Source organism: Acartia tonsa, chromosome 7, assembly GCF_053477335.1.
Source record: "Acartia tonsa isolate MP-2025a chromosome 7, ASM5347733v1, whole genome shotgun sequence".
NCBI classification, from domain to species: domain Eukaryota; kingdom Metazoa; phylum Arthropoda; class Copepoda; order Calanoida; family Acartiidae; genus Acartia; species Acartia tonsa.
The window spans coordinates 9,010,843-9,034,072 of NC_137266.1; the positions used below are offsets into that span (position 1 = coordinate 9,010,843).

The following is a 23,230-nucleotide window of genomic DNA, read 5'->3' on the forward strand; positions in this document are numbered from 1 at the left end:
GACTACTATTCATAATCGGTATTCAATATTCAATAAATCCTCTGAGATGCTTTTGAGAAAACCATTTTAATAACTTTCTAGTTGATGAAATTTTAACCATTACTTAAAGTATTTTTATGTACATCTTTCTATCGTTTATTTTTGAGAATCAATTGAATAAACATGAGGATTATGAAAAGAAAACGAAGTATTGGGTTTTATCGTATTCTCACAGTAGCTTTTCTCCTGTTTCTAGTCACTTGGGGGTCACTTACCCTGCGGGGCAATAATTATCATTTACCATACCTAACCTAACTCAAATAACCTATCAAAAGCTACTGTAAAAATACGACAAAACCGGTTTTCTTTCTTGAATCTTGAATATTTGTTATTGCAATTTCTGATGATTATTTTATTGTGCAGGGCTATTGATGATCCTGTCGCTAGTGCCAGAACCTCTACTCAACATTACTACAGGTTAATATAGACAAACGTACTCATATGTAGTGTAGAAATTCCTTTAAAAATGTTTATGAAAAATCATTTTTAAAATACAATTTTTGGAATCAGGTTTTATTATAATAATTAAGAATTAAAGTCTTTTAAGAATATTATTTTTGTTTATTATACAATTGAACCACAGTAGATATTAGTTTAAAACATGTTTTTTTTCTTTTGTTTAATTGAAAAATTTTGCCAATAAATTTAGGGTCTCTAGGGACTCTTGAAGTGGGGGGAAAAAGTCGACATCCACTCATTTTCTAATGGCGATTTCTCTTGGAAGGGTGATGGTACACCCCCCCCCCCCCTCCACAAAAATAATTATAAACCTTGGTAGGACCTATGAGAGAATAGCAAGAGAATTTCGGTTAGCTAGATCATTCGGGACAGTCAGACAGTCATCCAAACTGACAGACAGACACAGATCCTGTTTCTTTTATATAAGGACAATTATAAGTATATTAAGGAAAAACCCTTCAAAACGATGAAATATGAAAAAATGAACCTTATTGACATTTTATTGTGCTATATTTTCCTCTTTCTTTCATAGTTAATAGATCAATTGTTTTGAAGCAAAGCTTTTCTATAATCAGGGCATGTCCGTCCGTAAGTGACGATAAAGTCTTTTTGTTAATTTAGACGCATTTATAATTGGTCTATCGATTTCAAACTTTGCATGATGATTCCTATAATAGTTATGTATGATTTAGAAAGCATAGCAACTCTATATATATTTGTAATCAGAATGTTCATATTAAACATGTTGATTTTTACCCAATTTTGACCAAAAAAAATTATGGGTAATATTTATCATATTTTTTTTTAAATACCTGATTACTATTACAACAAGGTACAATGTTATACGCGAAGCATTTCTATAAACAAGTCATGATTCAGTTCTTAAACTCTACAATTGTTAATGTTCGTTTGTGCAACCGTTTCAGAGCTTTGATTTTATGGATGTTTTCATCCTTATTACTTTTCCACATTCCATTGGAGAGACTTTCTCAAAGTGTATTGAATTCCTTTATCATAAAACTAATTTATTAAATCACCAAAATTCTTCTCTTTACAAAATTTGATTGAAAAGAATTGTGAGGCTGAAATTTTGTCTCAACATATTGATGAATATTTTCCGATAATCCTGATAAAAAAGTGTGTCTGTCTGTGTGTCTGTCTGTTTGTTTGAGTATACCGAAGAATCTCGATAATCACTGAACGGATTTTGTTCTCCTTTACGGGATAGTTCTTTATAGGTCCTAGGAAGGTTTACAAATATTTTATAACTGGCCTGCCTAGCCGCAGCGCTCGACCCCCTAGCCATTTAACCTAACCTAAAAATTGTAAAAACAATGTACGGACCATTTATAAAAATTTTCAAATCAGGAAATATAGATCATTATTTATATATCTGAGCTGGATCTTTAAATCATTTTAGTGGTGAGCCAGAGCTGGCTGAGCTAACTTTCCACCAATGAGAGCTCAGCATTTTATGAAATGCCGCGCTGTGATTGGCTGAAATTAGGCTCACCCCGATTTGGCTCACCACTAAAATGAGTTAAAGATCCAGCTCTGTGTATCTATCTAACTATCCTGTATCCACAATTATTTATATATCTGGGTATCTATCTAACTATCCTGTATCTGGGTATCTATCTAACTATCCTGTATCCACAATTGAATTAATTATCCCGCAATACTAAAGTTTTTGAATATTCATAAGATTCCTTCTATCTCCTTCTCATATTCTAATACAGGAAATCACAGGAACCTAAAGGGATAAGACAATGGCTGAAAATTGACTTACACCCCCAATAATGATTCACAAAATTTTCCCTTTTGTATATAACAATAGTGATTGAAATGTTTGGACACTCAACTTAAGAAACCAACCAATCAAAATTCATAAACGTCCCCAAAGTTGTTGTAATAAGTAAAGTTAATAAAACTTTGGAGACTAGTGTAATAAATAGCCCAATGTCTCTTCCCTCCATATAACAAATAAAGGAAATCCTTACATGTATTAATAATTCTTGGGACAACTTGTTTATTAGTTGCAAAGCTACTCTATAATTCACTTTGTCTTCCTCTGTCAGTCTCTAACGCTTTTGGGGAAAATGTGATTTTCTTGTGAGATAAACAGCTGAAATGTTCAGTGAAGATTGCACATGCGCATCTAGTATATATACATTGTTTTGTCCGTATGTCTGTAGTTCATGCTTCAAAAGAAATAAAACTTTTGTTTCGGAGGTTTCGTGATTGGTTTTTATATTCTCGGTTTTTTTGACACCAGAGGTGGATTCTTAAAAAGAATTTGCCCCACTAATCGCTAAATTGTTTTCGGGAAAAATCCTCCAAAATCACATAAAAAATCAACAAAAATTAAATAAAATCTAATGTTAATAACCCTTCTATGATTTTGTTTAATTTTTGTAGATTTTTAATGTGATTTTGTAGGATTTTTCAAGAAAACAATTTTTCACCACAAAGCGATTAGTGGGGCAAACTTTTTTTAAGAATCCACCTCTGCTTACTTTGTCTGATTGTCCAAGTTTGATTTTTGTGTTTCGCTACTTGTCATATTTGTTGATATTTACATAAATTTAATATACACATTGGGTATGGTATCTTAGTAATGGAACCAATTTACTTAACTTTATAAATCTTTTTTAACATCATTCCCTTTACCTTTTTTCTTCTTCTTTATGATAAACAAGCGGCCACGCCTCTAGACTCTCTTTAGAGAAGGGTTAGGGAGGTAGTAAAAATAACCTTAAACTACCCCAAAACATTAAGTACTTTTGTTGAATTTTAATTGGTTGCTTCCAAACTAGTAGTGTCCTAAAATTTCAACCAATAATTTTGAACTGCAGAATTGGTAATTTTGTTTATTGTTATTGGGGATGAATCTCAATTTATTACCCATGACATATGTTCGTTACCGATAGTATGATATGTCTTCTTTATGAATGTTGTCATCCTTGCTTATAAAAGATGAAAGAATAATGAATTAAGATTATATCAAAATTAAGAATAAACCCTGTCAATGGATAAAGAATATACGTAAATATATTGTCAAATGAAAATTTGTCGTCAATTTAGCTTCCTACTATGTATCTGATTTATAGGTCAGTTCATTCATCTAGTAGGATGTGATGGGATGGGATAAAAGAGGTAGATAGAGGGTATCATCATTTTAGCCAGCTACGCACATCACTTTATCAGAGTACATGAAAATTTTGTGCAACATCCAAGTATTAATATATCGATTCTGGTGTCTGAAGAATATATTACTCTACACCTAGTACTATAATTTCTTCCCTTTTTCAAGGGATATAAAGATAGGGCAATGGGCAATTAGAGTTCTGACCAGATAGTCTTCAAAATTAAATTTTTATAGCAAAAAAAACATTATATTTATCAAAAATAAGTAAGTGTACAATAATGTCTTACAAAGCTGTGGATATTCTGTAATTGATAATAAAGGGCGTGTCTGTTATCCCAGACACTCCTATTAAAAAAACTAACAAAATAGGGGGATTAAAAGGAGGTAAGACATTTGGCTTATTAGATCGGTTATCTTGTGAAGTATCATAGTAGAGTTTCTTTTGTAGCCCACTCATACTGACCATTTAAATTAATCTTCCATTGAATTCTGATCATTTTGAATTTTCTTATCTGCTAATATTTTTGTTGGTCATTATTTCTGTCTGCTAGAAATTCAATTATTCAAAGTCTTAAAAATTATCCCAAATAATAAAAGTCCATTGGTTCCTAAGGAGGAAGGGGACATCGGGGTGTTTATTACACTAGTCCCCAAAGTTTTAAAATAACGTTTTCTTATTCGTTGGCTCAACAAATTTGGGAACTTTTATTGAATTTTGTTTAGTTGGTTAAGTTGAGTGTCTAAACGTTTCAATATACAGAAGGGGTAATCTTAAGTATCATCATTAGGGATGTACATCAATTTATCGGCCATTGTCTTTAGATCCCTGGTTGGTTCCAGTACCTAAATGTTAAATTTTTAATCCATTGTCTCATTCCTATGTCCCTGCCTTTCTCGGACATTATTTTTTTCCCTAATCTTACATTGGAAAATTTCTCCCCTAAATTATTCTTCTTCCTTATATCCTCTGATAAAGGAATGAGAAAACAATCTAGAAAACTGCGTCAGTAAATTAGAGTAAAACACTATAGGTAGAAAGGGTTAAATAACTGTATCTCCCCATCGCAACCGTCTTGTGCCACCTTTCTATTGGGTCATTGAAAATCAACCAATGGTATTGCTTATATTACACAGCTAAGTAGCAGAAAATAATTTAGAAGCAGGCGAAAGAGGTCTTTGAAAAATGAAAAGAGGTAGTTGTCTGTTTTTACATCTATACTATAGATCTGTTGTTAGTAAGATAAACAAAATCAGTGACGTGCCGACCGAAGGTGGGGGGGGGGGGGAGTGTTAACACCCCCTTTAAAATTGGAAATGGCTACATTCTCCTTTATGCATCTTGCTGGTATTGGTATGGTATTGCTGTAAATGTAAATGAATTTGTAATTTTAAAGAAAAACAAAGAAACATATTGTTTTTTTTTTATCGACTTGATACTGATATGACTTTAATCTTGAAATTCCTCTTGAGCTGAGTTGTATGGACAGAAATCCAGGGAGGGAGGGGACATTACACTAGTCCCCAAAGTATTATAATAACGTTTTGTTATTCCTTGCCTAATAACTTTTATTGAATCTTGATTCTTTCATGTTGAGTGTCCAACCTTTAATTAATTGTAGTCTACAGAAGAGGTAAATTTGTGTATCATCATTGGGAATGTACATCAATTTGTCGGTCATTGTCTTATCCCTTTATATCCCTGAAAGAAATCCCTTTTTCTCACAGCTCAGATTTGGTAGATTTGTTACACATCATTCAAATATTTGGTTTACATAATGTTTTTGTTTATAAAAGACCAGCGGATACGCCCCTACAGGCCTCCAGGGGAGTCGACCCTCCACTTTACATAGTAGAGTTGAAAAAAGGAATAAAAATTGATAAGGAAAGGATTTCCAGGAGCGACATTTCTTTGGAAAGTGGAGGTACCCTCCCTCCAAAATAGCTGTAAACCTTCCCAGAAACTATGAGAAGTCTAGCTGTTAGAAAAAGATCCTTTGCTACAAACAGATGAATATCTTTTTCCAATGATTATTGGTTATTTGTATTGTATGACGTCATTATTTATTAGGCAGTATCTGCTGTGTTATATTGGAATACTAGCGGCTACGCCCCTAGTAGCCTTTAGGGGCACTGCACTCGTAGGAGAAGGAAAAGTCGACCTCATCCTATTTTAAATTTGAGTTTCCAAAGAGTTATAAAAATTATTTTTTGGGGAAGAGGGGGGTTTAGACACCCTCTCGAAAAATAGTTTAAAACCTTCCCAGGACCTATAAGAAGCTTCACTGTAAAGGAGAACAATATCGGTTCAGCGGTTAGCGAGATCCTTCGGGACAGACAAAAAACACTTACTACTTTATATAATAGGACTAGCGGCTACGCCCCTAGAGGCCTCTAGTGGCACTTTAAATGTTTTTGTTTGATAAAGTCTCTACTATAATTATTTACGTACGATACCTCTTTATTTGACGTTGAAGTCTCCTAAACGTTTTTTAAAATTTCGATTTTTTTGTCATTTCTCTTGGGAGGGTGGTGGTACCCTCCCCCAAAATAGTTAAAAACCTTTCCGGGACTTATGAGAAGCTACCCTGTTAAGGAGAACCCGATCGGTTCAGCGGTTAGCGAGATCCTTCGGTACACACAGACAGACACACAGACAGACAGACAAACATCCTGTTACTTTAGTATTAATAGGATATACATATAGAAATAGTATTAGTAGGTTCAAAAGTTACATTTTCTAGTAATATTCATAATACTATCGGAATTCCCCCTAGCTTCGAAGGTTATATCTTATCTCTCATTATCTTAAAGAGAAAACAAAACCTTATATGTCAATACATACATATATTTTTTAAATTTGAATCTAATTGGTTCACTGGTATCTGAAATCTTTTTCCTGTTTTAGTTCAAAACAAAATCATAAAAATTTATAAGAAAATTTATTTTCACAAGCAGACAAAGTATATTTTTCATTTTGTGATAAATAATACAGGGATCTAAAGTGATAAGACAACGGCCAATAAATTTATGTCATTCCCAATTAATATACACAAAATTATCTCTTCTGTAGATTATAATTAGTGGTTGAAACGTTAAGACCCTTTTTTTAATCAACCATCCAATCAAAATTCAATAATATTCCCCAAAGTTGTTGTGCCAACAAATATTATCACAAAACTTTGGGGACTGTGTAATAAATACCCCAATGTCCCCTCCCTCCCTGGATAAAGAATAAGAGAATATGAGCTCACATAAGATTCCTTTTTATAAATCCTTGTCTTTCCATTTTTCTTAATAATTCTATGGATGAGAGGTGTGTGAAACATGAGAATTTTAAGCCGAACCCAGTAAAAGTAACTGACTATGACGTCAGAAAAAATTAATAATTAACCAATGAGAGACCGCTATATATTTTACCATTGGTCAATTACAGTGAATACTGGCTTCTCATTGGTTAATTGTTATTTTTTTCTGACGTCATAGTTCGACACTTTTACGAGGTTCTTTAAGCCTATTTTTTTATTTACTTCTTAATAAAAGTTTCGGGTAATGTCGATTTCGTGCCATCGCCTCTTAAAGGGCGTTTCGTCGTATTTTCACAGTAGCTTTTCCCCTATTTGTAGCCTCTGCAGGAGACTCTAACCCTGCGGGTCAAGAATTAACTTTTACCTATCCTAAAATAACCTATCAAAAGCTACTGTAAAAATACGACGAAACGGCCCTTAAGAGGCGTTGTCACAAAACTGACATTTTTACTTCTTTTTTAGAAACTAGCGGCTACGCCCCTCGAGGCCTCTAGTTCGAGACACTTTAAATGTTTGGTTTAAAAAAATAATACTATACCTTGCAATGTTTCGAAGGAGTCTCTATCAATATTCTACGATACTTTGCAATGTTACGTAGGAGTCTCTATTCAAGAGAAAAAAATGTCGATTTATTGTGATTTCTCTTGGGAGAGTGGTGGTACCCTCCCCCAAAATAGTTAAAAACCTTCCCGGGAACTATGAGAAGGTACCCTGTTAAGGAGAACCCGATCGGTTCAGCGGTTAGCGAGATCCTTCGGTACAAACACACAGACATCCTGTTACTTTAGTATAAGGATACAAATTATCTTTAAAGATTATATGACCCTTGACTGATAATTATTTATTTGAAGACAAAATTTTGTATCAGATGATTAATCCCTTTTGATATGTGCAGATATTACATTTTTGTATGTGTAATTTGTATCTAAGTAGATTTGAGGATAGAAAATGAAAAATAAAGGTGTTTGTAAAGTCGAAGCTTCTTTTTATATTTGGCGGTTTATTCTAACATTGCAATATGATTCGATTCCTTTAACAGTTTAACGATCTAGAAAGTTTATCAACCATATAATTTTTAAAAGCTGATTTTTTTTAAGAACAATTTTTAAATGATATAATTATCCTTTTCATCAGATTTTTGGAACAATAATTCCTTTGACAACAAGATATCCTGTACTTTATACTTTTAAATTAATATTCTGCTTATAAAGTTTTGACACTCTACAAGTGTTGATGTTCTATAGTCTAATTTCTGAGCTTGGCTTTTGTGGATGTTGTCATCCTAATTGAAGTTTACATATCTATAATATAAGGTAGATGGTGTCTGTCTGTCCGAACTAGAGATCTCAGTAACAACTAAACTGATTGTTCTCTATTTTTCTGGGAATATACCTACCTGGGATGGTTTTAAGCTATTTTACTGGGGAGTAGGACACCCCGAACCCCTCCACCCCATAAAAAGAAAAATCCCTCCCCCAAGTACTGACTATAAATTACTAAATGTATCTATTTTTTTTTTTTAGTGAGCCCCGCTCCATTTTGTCCAACGATCCTGTTCTGAGCCCAGAAGAGATCCAGGTAAAGTTGTATATCTCATCGTATCATAGACATCTTTCCGCGGATATTAAAATGAAAGAAAATATGATTAATTATAGTTTTATTAACCTAGAGGGGCCAAAGGCATTAAATATCAAAACTGGCATTAGTTTTTTGATCTTCATATAATTATAGTGGAAAATTGTCTGTAATAAGCTCAGATCGGTTCTAATCTAGCGGATATTAATCAGTTTCGGTGCCTTACTAGAATAAAGGTTTCTATAACAATTGCTTTTATTATTTACAACGAAAACATAAACACAGTAACAGTATACTTCAAATCCAATAAAATGAAAAATTTATATTGATATTTTCTTCTAAAATTCTTGCATACCTATTCAAGTGTAAAATTAAGAATATTGTATTTTACGCATTATTAAAATTTCTTAAATCTTTAAAGTATTCTTAATATCTATAAAGTAGAAAATTTTATTCTGTTATCTGTTTTGATTTTAAAAATTATAAAAAGATACACGTTAGAATTTTTACAACGCAAAATATTCAGGGTCAGTTTAGGTGTTCTATTTATAACATTATATATCTATCTTTCTACCTAAACTACTATATATCTATCTATCTATCTCTGGTAAGCCGAGCGTTCTCGGCCCACGGGGTAACGAGTTCGGATTCAACGAGCCCTAGCCTTTAAGTATTCTACCAAACAAACAAGCAGGATTCAATCATACAGAAATTATATATTTAAAACTGAATAATATTTACAAGTTATGTTTACTATATATATACAACAAAATATAACAATGGTTAGGTTTGAAGGGGGTGTGGGGCGCTAGGGCTTAGCGCCCGACGGTAGACAGGCTGTGGGGGCAGCGGTGGTAAAAGGGGAGGCAGCGCCTCCCGATTATATAAGCGCGTGAGGGACTCGTGATAGTTGCATGTTCAAGTCCCCTCCCCACATTTAGGCAGGCTAGTTTGACCGCTGGGTGCGGGGTCAACAGCGGTCATGAGATGGATAGTGATATAATAGGATTAGTGCGGGGGGTTTGTTATCATAAGTCACAGCGAAGCAACTCTGTACACGGCCTGTCCGTCTGGGTGTCGTATTACCACAACCTCCCCTTCAAGGGTTGCGTGGCTCCTGAGCCACCAGGCCTTGAACCTGGGGATACGACAGCCGGCTCCTGCGCCGAGAGGCAGTTCTTGGGGCACAGCTCGATGGAGGACAGCTCGGGCTACACAGGCTCCCTGGGACACTCGTTGCTCGGTCTGACTGTGGTTGGTGATCAGCATTGTCAGCTCCTGGTTGGCTTCTAGGCGTGGGTTGGCGACGGCCAGGCCTCACCGCTGGAAATTTTGCCTCGTCTGCAGGATCAGTTCTGTCGCGGCTGGTAGCTGGACACGGAGGCCTAGGCAGACTCTGGTGGTTCCTAAGGGTAGAATGGTGATGGCAAAGGGTGCATAGAACTCCATGGGGGCGCCTGCTTGATTCAGGTTGCTTGGCCTCCTAGCTCCTACCCGGATGGGGATGGCTGTCATCAGCAGGGGGCACATGGCTTCTTCTTCTTCTTCTGGGGCGGCCTCTTCCATCGCAGTGGCTGGCTCTTCTCCTACAGGCTCGCTGCTGGCTGGCAGGTTCTCCATGTCCGCGTCAGGGTTCCAGATGGCATCCCTGAGTGGCTCTGGAGCGGGCGGCGGCGGCGGTGGTTCGTTGGGCTGCTCCTGCAGGTTTTCCTCCACTGGGTCACGATCTTGGCCGCTAGGCTGTGGGGCGGCTGCGGCTGGCTGGTGCACTGGGAACTCTCCTGGGTTGCTAGCTGCGGGCGCCGCCGCTCCAACTGGCAGCTCGGTGGCATCCTCGTCGCCGTCCATGTCAACTTGGATGTCTTCTGGGATCTGGTGGGCAGTCACATCTCCAGTGTATTTGCGCAGTCGGCCTACATGCGCGGTAACTTCTGAGATCCTGGCTACTGGAGAGGCAGGTTTAATGACATAATGGACTTCTGTAGCTTTCCTCACTACTTTCCAGGGGCCAGTCCATCTCTTGGTAATCTTGGCTGCCTTCCCTGGCACCAGGCGGGGGGCCAGGTACCAGACCAAGTCTCCAACCTCATACTTGGCCGTGCCTTCGTAAGCTGCCGCGCTCCTCCTGATGGCTCCCTCCTCCTTCTGCTGGATGGCATCATACACTGCATAGTAGCGCTGCAAGAGGGCTTGGACGTTGGCTGGAACTGAAGCATATTCGGTCTCTGGCAGCCGTAGCACCATGTCCACCGGAAGTTTGGCCTCTCTCCCAAAGAAGGCCAGGAACGGGGTCACACCAGTGGATCTGCAGGCCTTGGTGTTGTAGGCAAAGGCGATGGCAGGCAGGTGTGGCTCCCAGTTGTTATCGTCTCTGTCTAGGAACAGGCGCATGCCTGTGTTGAGCGTCCTATGAAACCTCTCCACTCGGTTGGACTGCGGGTTGTAGGGTGGTGGATGTGTCAGGCCAATCTCGAGCCTGGAGGCCAGTTCCTGGAATACCTGGCCGGTAAATTCCATTCCATTATCGGAATGGATCTTCAGGGGGCATCCGAATGTGGCCAGGTGGCGGTGCAACAGGGCTTCAGCCACCGTGAGGGTGCGCTTGTTGGGGATGGCGTAGAGGCTGACAAACCGGCTGAATCCATCTTGGCAGGTGAGGATGTAGCGGTTCCCAGCTGGGGTCTCTGGCAGTGGCCCCACCAGGTCGATGAATAGGACTTGCTGTGGATACCCCTGGCGGGAGGGCACGTGGATCCCCTGCTTCAGCCTCTCCTTGGTAACTTTCTGGACACACTCAGGGCAGGTTTGTACCATCAGGCGGACGTCACGGACCAGGTTGGGCCACCAGAAGTGCATGGCAACGCGGGCGATAGTTGCGTCCATCCCAAAGTGCCCAGCCATGGGGGTCCCATGGGCTAGAAAGAACGCGTCCTGCTGGAGGGCCGAAGGCAGCAGGTATCTTGTCCTCTCTCCTGTCAGAGTCTGGTCAGTGGTGGTGAGGCAGCCGTGCTCGTCAAGCCCCAGGGCTGGGAAGCGGCTGGCGTACTGCTGCTCGTCTCGTTCCTTGCCACGCAGCTCAGCCTTGGTTGGGGCCTTGCCATCAGCCACCCATTGGCGGACACGGAGCAGGAGGGGGTCCTGTGTCTGGGCTTCCAATACTCTAGCTGAATCCAGTCGGGCGGCAGGAGGCCGGCTAGCTGCGGCCTCCCCTAGCTGGCAAAGGTTGTGGATATACTCAGCCTGCTCTGCTAATTCTTCGGCGCTAGCCGTTGGCATGTTGGCATCTTCCCGGCGGCTGAGGGCGTCGGCGTTGGTATTCTGGGTGCCAGGCCTGTGGCAGACGGTAAAGTCTAAGGCCGCTAGCTCCTCCTGCCAGCGGGCCACCATCCCTGTGGATGTGTTCAGTGATTTCATCTGTAGCAAGGCAGAGGAATCAGTGTCGATCTGGAAGCTGCGGTAGGACAAGATGCCGTGGAATTTTCGGATCCCATAGATAATGGCGGCCATCTCTCCCTTCCAGGACGGGTAGCGCGTCTCAGGGTCGGTTGTCTTGCGCCCCACGGCGGCAATCAGCCTCTCCTTGCCCTCCTGGCATTGACTCAGTATGGCAGAGATGGCGCGGCTGCTGAAATCTGTGGTGAGCTGGAACACTGCTGGCAAATCAAACCTGGGCGGCGCTCGGATGGGGGCCTTGCGGAACTTGTCCTTGAGTTGCAGCAGCTGGGCTTCCATCTCAGGCGTCCAGGTTAGGGCCTTGGCCGTCTTCTGCCGATTCATCTCGTAGGTGAGGTCTGCATACTCTGGGATGAACAGGCGGTAGTATCCAAAGAAGCCCAGCAACGCCAGCAAATCCTTGGGGGTGCTAGGGGCTGGCCAGTCCAAGATGCGGTCAATATAGTCCTCTTGCATGGCTATCCCCTCACGGCTGAGGGTGTGGCCCAGATAATCCACCTTGGATCGGAACAACTTGGTCTTGGCTGGCTTGAGGCGGATCCCTCCCCTACGGTGGGCTTCCAAGACCTCTCGGAGCCTGGCCAGGTGGGCCCAGGTATCCTGATGGAAGGTCAGGACGTCGTCAAGGTATGACTGGAGGTTGGCTGTGCCTAGTGGGTTTAGGACCCCTGCAATAAACCTGGAATAGACAGACGGTGCCGTAGCCAGGCCAAAGGGCATCCTTTTCCATTGATACAAGCCCCTGGGGGTGGTGAAGGCGGTGCAGGGCCGGCTATCCTCAGACACACGGATGGTGTAGTATGCGGCCACCGCGTCTAAAGCACTGTAGACACGGTGCCCGCCAGCTCGTTCCACCAACTGCTGGATCCTAGGCAGGGGGTAGCTGTCCAGCTCCAGACACTTGTTGAGGGCTCTGTAGTCGACGGCCCAGCGGGTGCTCCCGTCCTTCTTCTTGATGGGCACCAGGGGGCTGCTCCAGGCGGAGTCCGACGGCTCTATAACTCCTTCCTGTAGCCAGATGTCCAGTTGTTTCTCCAGTTCAGCCTCTTGCCGCGGGTTCAGATCCCTAAATCTCTGGCGGATCGGCTGGGTCCCTGGCTTGAGGCGCAGCTGCAACTCAACCACATCTGTGCAGCCGGGGGTAGAATTGGAGAAGACGTCCCTGTACTCTGACAACGTAGTCCAGACCTCCTTCTTGAGCAAGGGGTCCTTGCGTAGGAACTCATTGTCTTCCATCTCCAGGGCCTTCCACAACTCCTGCATGTCTATAGGCTCAGCAGGTTCTTGGAACGAGTGGAGACGCGGGGGAGGCGTATCAGAGACCTCTAAAATGTCAGGTTTGACCAGCTCCCCTGCCACTGGGAGGCCAGCATCCAGCAAGAGGGGCACCTCCCCCTCATTGACCACCAGTACTCTAAACACAGTGGCAGAGCCAGGCCTGTGGGCATACAGGCCCTCTGGAATAACAAGGTCCTCCCCAAACCTCTGTTCTGGGGCAGCTAGTTGGATGGCATCCTTGGTGCGATGGCCTACTAGCTCAACAGGGACCGCCATAACCCCGCGGCCAGGCAGGACCACCCGCTTGGCTGTGCGGAGCTGGGGTGGTTGACCGTCAGTTGGAGTGACAGCGCTTAGCCTATACGTGGCTGGTGCGGGGTCAGCCTTGGCTCCGGGACCCACCGGCCGCGACTTGACGGGCTCGGCTTCTGGAGGGGCTGACGTGTCGGAGCTAGGCGTGGCTCCGGGGGCGTCCGGCCACGATTTGACGGGCTCGGCGCTGGGAGAGGCCAAAGTGCTGGGTCCAGCTTTGGCTCCGTGGGCGTCCGGCCGCGACTTGACGGGCACGGCGCCGGGAGAGGCTGGGGCCTGAGAGTTGAGTGTGGCTCCGGGTACATCAGACCGCGACTTGACGGGTCTGGACTCGGGCTTGGCTGGTGGACTGGCTGGAGGTCCCAGGTAGAGGGGGCCAGGTGGACACGGCTGGCCGTTGATAAAAATGTCGGCGGAGAAGATTGGTTCTGGAGGGCTGGCAATCTCAGGAAACGTTGTTGGCAGGCTCTCCCTTGGCACCTTGGGCACTGGGGGCAACCCCATGGCTAGCAGGTTAGCTCCCTTGTGTGCGTTGAGCTCAGCGTCCACCCAGTGTGTGCCTTTCTCAACCACACGCGGCTGCTCAGGCAGGGGGCCTGGCAGAGGCCCCTCATAGCTTAGCTCTCTCTCGGCTGTCTCCCGGTCAATGGGGACGCCACGGAGTGGGATAAACTCCCCACGCACCCACAAGCAAGGTGGTTGCATGTCGAAACAGAGCCTAGTTCCGAACTCCTTGAGAAAATACCCTCCTAGGTTCAGAGGGTGTGAGAGATTCCGGACCACAGTCACGTGGTATAGATGGAGTATAAGAGTGTGTGAAACTGCCATATATAACTCTTTTAATTTTCCGATTACCTGGAGGGGCTGGCCTTCCTCATTAGCAGTCAGGATCTGGGTGTTGTCCGGAATCAACATGCGTTGCACGCCCATCGCGTGCATGAGATGCTCAGAAATTACAGCAGACCCTGGTACACGGTTGCCAGAATCAATCATGGCATCAACCTGTACATGCTGGGCAGGGTCAGGAGTAGGAAACCTCACCCTGACATGGCAGGGGAAGTGGAGGTCCTGCCCTTGAGACAAGGGGGCCTCTCGTTCGGCTGGGGTTGGCAGAAACTTTGGTGGTGGCCGCACCGCAGCTATGGTGGTATCGCTTACCATGGTGGCTTAGACTGTAGCTTCGAATCACTAGAGCTTATTAATTATCACTTGGTCAACAATTTTATATTTATTTTTATCACTTGGTTGACATTTATACACACTGATGTGTTGTTATCACTAGGAGCTCTAGGTGTGATTCTGGAAGCACTGGCAGCAGGGAATGTCCGTCCTGCAAGGTTCAGAGGGGTGACGGCGGTAGGGAATGACCCGTCCTACAGCGCCGCTGGTTCGAATCCCGAAAAATGGCGGCAGGGAATGGCCCGTCCTGCAGCGCCTCGGGTTCGAATCCTGGGAGGCAGCGGCAGGGAATGTCCCGTCCTGCCGTGCCTGTGGCTCAAAATCTGCTATCCGTCGCAGTGGTAGGGCTTACTTGTGTGCTGAAGCTTCGCAGCCACACATTGCCTTCTTAGGGAGACCAGCACACAGCTGTCTGTCTCGTAGGTTTGGCCTGGGTGTCCTGGGGCTTGTCCCAGCTACACTTGCCAATTTAGACTCAGTTCTGTAGCCGTCTGAGCTAAATTATCCGATTGCCGTGGCTGCGCACCTAGCGCTACTCCTACACGACACGGAAAAAGCGTCTTAACTGGCGCTTTTAGCAGGCTAAATCTGCTTGCCGTAGGCCAGAGGCCCACATATTGCGTTCAAAATGATGGAAATTCGACCTAAAAAGGCCGTCTCACGGGTCAGTTGGCGGCTGATTGTCCCCTTACTTGCCAAAGGGTCCAATCAGAGGTAGAATAGGCTAGTTTCTGTAAGGCTCGATTGAAACACGCTGACACCAAGTTCTGGTAAGCCGAGCGTTCTCGGCCCACGGGGTAACGAGTTCGGATTCAACGAGCCCTAGCCTTTAAGTATTCTACCAAACAAACAAGCAGGATTCAATCATACAGAAATTATATATTTAAAACTGAATAATATTTACAAGTTATGTTTACTATATATATACAACAAAATATAACAATGGTTAGGTTTGAAGGGGGTGTGGGGCGCTAGGGCTTAGCGCCCGACGGTAGACAGGCTGTGGGGGCAGCGGTGGTAAAAGGGGAGGCAGCGCCTCCCGATTATATAAGCGCGTGAGGGACTCGTGATAGTTGCATGTTCAAGTCCCCTCCCCACATTTAGGCAGGCTAGTTTGACCGCTGGGTGCGGGGTCAACAGCGGTCATGAGATGGATAGTGATATAATAGGATTAGTGCGGGGGGTTTGTTATCATAAGTCACAGCGAAGCAACTCTGTACATGGCCTGTCCGTCTGGGTGTCGTATTACCACATATCTACCAATACCAGCGTTTCGGAGCCGTTTGATTTTGGTGCGGCTCCGGCTCCGACCTAAAATAAAAAAAAAACTCGACATATTTTTTCCCCCATAAAAAATTTTTTATTTTTGACTTTTGAAGGTTTGAAAAACTTAAAAAGGGCATTTGCACATGACAAAACAGAGTTACCAAAATTGTAATTTATAAAAAATTTCTTTATTTATCTAGTCCGGAGCCGGAGCCGTTTTTTAGCGAAAATTACGGCTCTGGCTCCAGCAAAATATGGCGGCTCCACGGCTCCCGGCTACGGCTCCGAAACACTGACCAATACCATTATATATATATTTATTTAACTATACCACTATATATCTATCTATCTAGGAGCTTAATCGCCAGCATGGTGGAGATAGCAGGCCATCTAGCAGAACTATCTATCTATCTATACCACTATATATCTATCTATCTAATAGCTTATTCGTCAGCATGGTGGAGATAGCAGGCCATCTAGCAGATCTATCTATCTATCTATACCACTATATTTATATCTATCTATACTACTATATATCTATCTAGGAGCTTATTCGTCAGCATGGTGGAGATAGCAGGCCATCTAGCAGATCTATCTATCTATATATCTATCTATTTATCTATCTAGGAGCTAATTCGCCAGCATGGTGGAGATAGCAGGCCAACTAGCAGATCTATCTATCTATACCACTATATATCTATCTATCTAGGAGCTTATTCGTCTGCATGGTGGAGATAGCAGGCCATCTAGCAGATCTATCTATCTATCTATAATACTATCTGTCTATCTATCTATATCACTATATATCTATCTATCTAGGAGCTTATTCTTTAGCATGGTGGAGATAGCAGGTCATCTAGCAGATCTATCTATCTATCTATACCACTATCTGTCTATCTATCTATATCACTATATATATCTATCTATCTAGGAGCTTATTCGTCAGCACGGTGGAGATAGCAGGCCATCTAGTAGATCTATCTATCTATACCACTATATATCTATCTATCTATCTAGGAGCTTATTCGCCAGCATGGTGGAGATAGCAGGTCATCTAGCAGATCTATCTATCTATCTATACCACTATATATCTATCTATCTAGGAGCTTATTCGCCAGCATGGTGGAGATAGCAGGCCATCTAGCAGAACTATCTATCTATCTATACCACTATCTGTCTATCTATCTATCTAGGAGCTTATTCGCCAGCATGGTGGAGATAGCAGGCCATCTAGCAGATCTATCTATACCACTATATATCTATCTATCTAGGAGCTTATTCGCCAGCATGGTGGAGATAGCAGGCCATCTAGCAGATCTATCTATACCACTATATATCTATCTATCTAGGAGCTTATTCGCCAGCATGGTGGAGATAGCAGGCCATCTAGCAGATCTATCTATACCACTATATTTCTATCTATCTATACCACTATATTTATATCTATCTATCTATACCACTATCTATCTATCTAGTAGCTTATTCGCCAGCATGGTGGAGATAGCAGGCCATCTAGTAGATCTATCTATCTATACCACTATATATATATCTATCTATCTAGGAGCTTATTCGCCAGCATGGTGGAGATAGCAGGCCATCTAGCAGACCTAATTCTTCTATGCAACAACGTGGTAGCCGTCCTACCTCTGCTATGCAACGCAATGGTGAGAATCGATATTGGATTGGTTGGTTCATTAAGTTGAGTGTCCAAGCGTTTCAACCAAACAATTGTAATCTATTGAAGGGGTAATTTTGTGTATCATCTTTGAGGATGAACATCAATTTATCAACCATTGTCTTATCCCTTTTGATCCCTGATTTTAACTAGCAAAGCTACTCCATAACTTACTTTGTCTGTCCGTCATTCAATAACGTAATGGTGGAAATGTAAATTTCTCACTTGCTATTCAAGATAGACGGATAATTTTAAAAAAAGATTCCCGTAACAATAAGCATTCAGTAAGTAATTTACTTGGCCTGTCGGTCCGTCACTCATACTACAAAATATAAATATTGAGAAATATAAAAATATAGGTGAAAGGTTTCGTGATTTTAATGTATTCATTTTTTATTTGAATATCTGCCCTTTAAACCACCTTGTCCATTTTCCCACCCATTATTATCTTGTGCTTCCCTAATTTTGGATGTTATCATCTTTGTCTTATAGGTAAATGTTTGATGTTAGATTGATCTTAGTTCTACTTATTTATTTAGTAAATGTAAGCTAAAATTGACATAAAGTTTAACATTAATGATATTATATTTTTTATAAAAAAAATTGCAAAAAAGGAAAATTTATTTTGAGAAACATTTCTACATTATTGCATAATTTTTAATACCCTGTAGAAATGGCATCAAAAAGGCTAATAATCAAATTTTCGATGTCTTATAGTTTTGTTATAGATTTGCTTTATTGATATCAAACATGATAGATGGAACTTGGACAATTCTAACGTTCTAAAGTAGCATCACAGCTATTTGTTGCATAATGATGGTCGGAATAGCTTAAAAATTAGCTGTTAAAAATTTGTTGTTAGGGTTGGACATTTGTGAAAATCTGTTGAACGAGGAAGTGGAAATTAGATTGGCAAAATTGACTCTTGATTGGTTTCTCATATCCTAGCTGCTATTAGAGATAGTTGGATAGAGAACTATTCACATATTTTCATTATAAGGCTACAAATAACAAAAATTGACTCTTGATTGGTCTCTCATATCCTAGCTGCTATTAGAGACTATTTACATATTTTCATTATTAGGCTACAAATAACAAAGTTGACTTTAGGTCTGTTTAGGTTTAGGCTAGGTTATAGCGGGTACTGTGTAACCCTCTTTTGCAGGGGTTAGGCATAAGAAAAAAAACTTAAACTTTATTTTTTTTAATAGTAGGGAGAGGGCAGTGCTCTGTGGCTATTTTGAGGAAAAGCATCAGGTTTACTGTTTTAAATAAAGATGCCTTTACAACTGTAAAATATTTTTCTCTACTTTTCTCTATAATCTACTCTATTATTCTAGCTAATAAAAATTCTACTCCATACACGTTTGTGTTGATTCCCTATATATATATAGAACATCCCAACAACAAATTCATTATAGAATAGTTACTTCTCGAATCGTATTATAAACGGCTTTCCGCGGATATAGAATGTACAATTATAAGATAAAACTAGTTTTTTTAGCCCCGAGGTGCCGTAGGCACGGGCTAAAAAAACTGTTGGAGATGCGATCCTCAATTTTCAAATTCTTTGAACGTACATATGAGACTTTTACAGAAATGCTTCGCATCCACAACTATCTATCTATGCTTGATATAAAGTCAACACTTTATAGAGCATATTATGAATATTTGATTGACGCGTGCCCTGCAATTATCTAGTAGCACTCAGGGGCAAGACACAATTACTTTAGCTAGGCCCAAGGCATTATTTGTATCAATTTATGCATTCATAGGCCTATCTTTACCTATATGACACCATATATGGGTAACGCTAGCCTATTCATGGTAATCTGTATGTGATTTGCTAATAGTATATGTTTATTAAAGATATTATGTTTATTGTTAATGTAATCATATAAACAATCAGCACAAATATGTATGCCTACAACCATGCCTGATTTACGTCACATATTAACACACAGACATTTAATTGCACAGACAAACACTAAAATCCTGGTCCAGAGCTAATGTTATAGCATGTACCTCTTGAATTTATTCAGTTATTTATTGACTCCCCTACCATCAACTTCTCTTTCTGGCTTTAAAAGGTAATGACTTAGTTGTTTGGCATGCATTGTAGTTTAAATTTAGGCCCCTTAGTACTTAGCATGAATTGAGCTCAGGCCTTATGTTAGAATTCTAACACTTAGCACAATTCACTGCTTGGGACTTAGGGCACATTTCTGTCCTACTCTACTTATAATTTTAACACTTATCCTGTAAATATTTTCATACTTAACTTATGCACTTGTAATATAAATACACTTTATAAAAACATTTTCCTTCCTTAATACTTAATATACTTATATAATTCTGATCGAATATCAAAACCAATCATCTATTCTTAGGTTAAAGCAACATAATACTTCGCGTGGGTCTTTTGTTGAGCTTCCACCAGCTCAACCAAATTCGTATTATACTTGTGGGAATAGAGGGTTAAGCATTCTAAACAAACGAACCGACGATGAGAATGTCTATGTGTATTGCAGTAAAAGTAGGTTTTTAGTAGTACTCATAGAAGAGCGGTCTCCATACCTAAAGTTGGACAAACGCCCCATTCGCACCCACAATGGTGCAACTTACCGGTTGTATCTTATAAAAATTTTACTTCATAAATTTTTTTTTCTTCTTTTTTTCCTTACCCTACCCGAACCGCCTAAGGCAGGTATTTCTACCAAAATCGAATAATTGTAGTTATGGCAAAATCGGATTTTCCAAAACCTGTGAAACTATTTGAGAGCAAGGTTAGGACTATGAGGCGTTTGAAGAGATAGGGACTGAAAGGCACGACACAAATGCAATTGAGAGCCTCGTGTACGAGCAGTTGCACTAGCTGACACTCTAGAGGCCCTAGAGAATGCTAGCATATTTGTGGCCATTGGTCGCCGCCCTATAAGGACACTCGCACTGGTTGACACTCTAGAGGCCCTAGAGAATACCAGCACACCGGCACCTCCATGTCCGCCTCTCTTTAGTAAAACACTTGGGTTGGAATAATCTATGATTGAGCTATGTGCAAAATTTTGATTTTTGGACTTAGTCAGAATTTTGAAATCTAGGAGTTGTGCTAGGTGGCGGAGTATATATATAAATCTTCGGACTTAGTATGATTTTTACTTATTCGAAAATTCTCTAAGTGTTGAAATACTTGAATCTTTGATACTTAAACCAGAACTTATTAAGAATCAAGCATGGAGTAACTTTTCATTTATAAGCTATCAAAATACTATTTGTAAAGGACCATTTTGAACTGTCTTATTAAATGAAAACTTAGGAGCAAATCTTATAGAACACGGGAAACGCTGTTAGTTGGGATACATATTGTCTTTGGAGCCATGTTTCTGAAACAATATGCCGAAAGCAGTTAGTACTCTTGAGTCGTAGTAAAGGGCCAAAAGATTATTACAAACTTGTAGCATTTATACTCAAGTTAAACTGTACTAATACTTTGGTACCGTTAGAACCGATTTTCTGAGATTTGCACTTACTTATACATGCCTAGGCCTTATATTCCTAATGTAACTCTGATTTATATGCGGATGTATCAAAATAACTATTGCCTCCAAAATTTTGAGTTAAACAAAATATTTCAAAGTCTCAAGGATATTCTCAACATCGATCGGTTGGAATGATATAAGTGTAAACAAATTACTGTATGCAATCAGCAATAATTCCAAAGATTTCCTGATGCTCTGAGCAAAATATTCCACTTTTGGACTTAGCACCGTTCTATTTCTTTTGTTACAGAGAGAATTTTGAATCTCTGGACTTATAGTAATTTTTATGAAATTGGGAACTTGGTTGGAAATTTACCAAAAAATTTGGACTTGTAAAAAAATCGCAATTTTTCCAGCTAGATTAACAAATTTCATTTTCCACACTTAAGAGAAAATTTTGTTTTAGAGTATTTCTGTCTTAGCCAAAATATTCCAATTATGGACTTAGAGAGATTCTATTTCTTTTGGTGAAGGATAATTCTAACACTCTAATACATTATGACTTTAAAATCCTTAACTTAGCGAGATTTGCACTTAGTCAAAATACTCCAATAGTGGACTTAGAATGATTCTATTTCTTTTGACTTAAGGACAACCTCTAAAAGTAGCTTTGTGAATGAACTGTTAGGAAATTTCATCTCGGACAAAATACTCCACGTCTGGACTTAGAGTGATTCTATTTCTTTTGTCCTAGGATAAATTCACTAATTTTTGTACTTAGCATAATTTCATTGAAAAGTTTTTGGACTTAGTCAAAATTTATTAATTTTTGTACTTAGCATGATTTCATTGAAAAGTTTTTGGACTTAGTCAAAGTTTATTAATTTTTGTACTTAGCATAATTTCATTGAAAAGTTTTTGGACTTAGTCAAAATTTATTAATTTTGTACTTAGCATATTTTCATTGAAAATTTTTTTTTGGACTTAGTCAAAATTTACTAATAATTTTCATTGAAAAAGAATTTTTACTTGGTCAAAACTTATTAATTTTGCACTTAAGATATTTTCATATATTTTCCCCTTAGCCAAAATTTATTGATTTTGTACTCAGAATAATTTCATTAGAAACTTTTTGGACTTAGTCAAAATTTTCCAACTTTGGACTTAGAGTAATTCTATTTTATTTTGACTTCGAAAGTTTTTAATTCAATCTTAACTTATAAAATTTTTTTGTATGCTCCCTACAAACACATACATAAATGCAATAAACAGTTCACTCAACAATAAGTAGGACATGAAAACTAAATTTTTACTTACTTTGTTAATGCTAACATTTCTATTTCATGTACCACCAGGATTCAGCAGTGAAAGTGAAGACAAGTTAATTACTAGTGATAGTGACCATTAGTGATATAAAAGCATAGTCAACAATATAGGCCCTATATGTACTGAATAGCACACTTTAAGAGACAAAGTTCTATAAACCAAACGCAGCAGGAGGTTGCAGCAGCCTACCTTGGGAGAGTAGGACGTCTCTAAAAGAAGTAGCAGAAGTACTACGGAAAGTACCCTACTGTCTTTAAATATCCGGAATCAAAAATTTTTTTACATATCGAGAATCGTATGTTTACTTAGGCTTATTAGCACACAGACTATAACCAAGTAACATAAAAGTGTGTCTACATATAGCCCAGAGTTTTTATAACCTAACAGATTACCTTTAGATAAATTAGAAAGAAGTGCACTAAAACCAGTTAGATTAGTTTTCAAAAGTATAAGTATCGTTTAATTCAAAGTTGATAGGCTCCTTTGAAGTTTGATTGACAACCTCCACATTATAGGTTGGCCACCTAGTGTAGGATCTCATACTTCCTCAGAGTAAACTTGCACTTGAATATTGTATTACTACTAATTATAATTAGATTACATCCGGTTAGATAATTTTGAAAACAATCTTTACATACATAAATATAGGTGTATCTAAATTGTATATCTTACTACAGTTATAAGAATTGAAGTCATAAGTGAAGCCCCAATTTTGCGCAAATTACTTTATAGGATT

General features: G+C 40.2%; 1 protein-coding gene across 8 annotated transcripts in view; it reads left to right on the forward strand.

The window, feature by feature from the left end:
* Nucleotides 1–23,230, forward strand: part of LOC145324784 (uncharacterized) — a 138,800-nt gene that overhangs the window by 31,018 nt on the left and 84,552 nt on the right. For all 8 annotated transcript variants that reach the window (XR_013881323.1, XR_013881324.1, XM_080167418.1 and 5 more), the window contains 3 exons: nt 403–456; nt 8,475–8,529; nt 17,576–17,678. Coding sequence is in view for 6 of the 8 variants with exons in the window: in XM_080167418.1 (XP_080023544.1) it covers nt 403–456; nt 8,475–8,529; nt 17,576–17,678 (212 nt within the window). In the remaining 2 variants the exon portion in view is untranslated. The remainder of the gene's footprint in view (nt 1–402; nt 457–8,474; nt 8,530–17,575; nt 17,679–23,230) is intronic.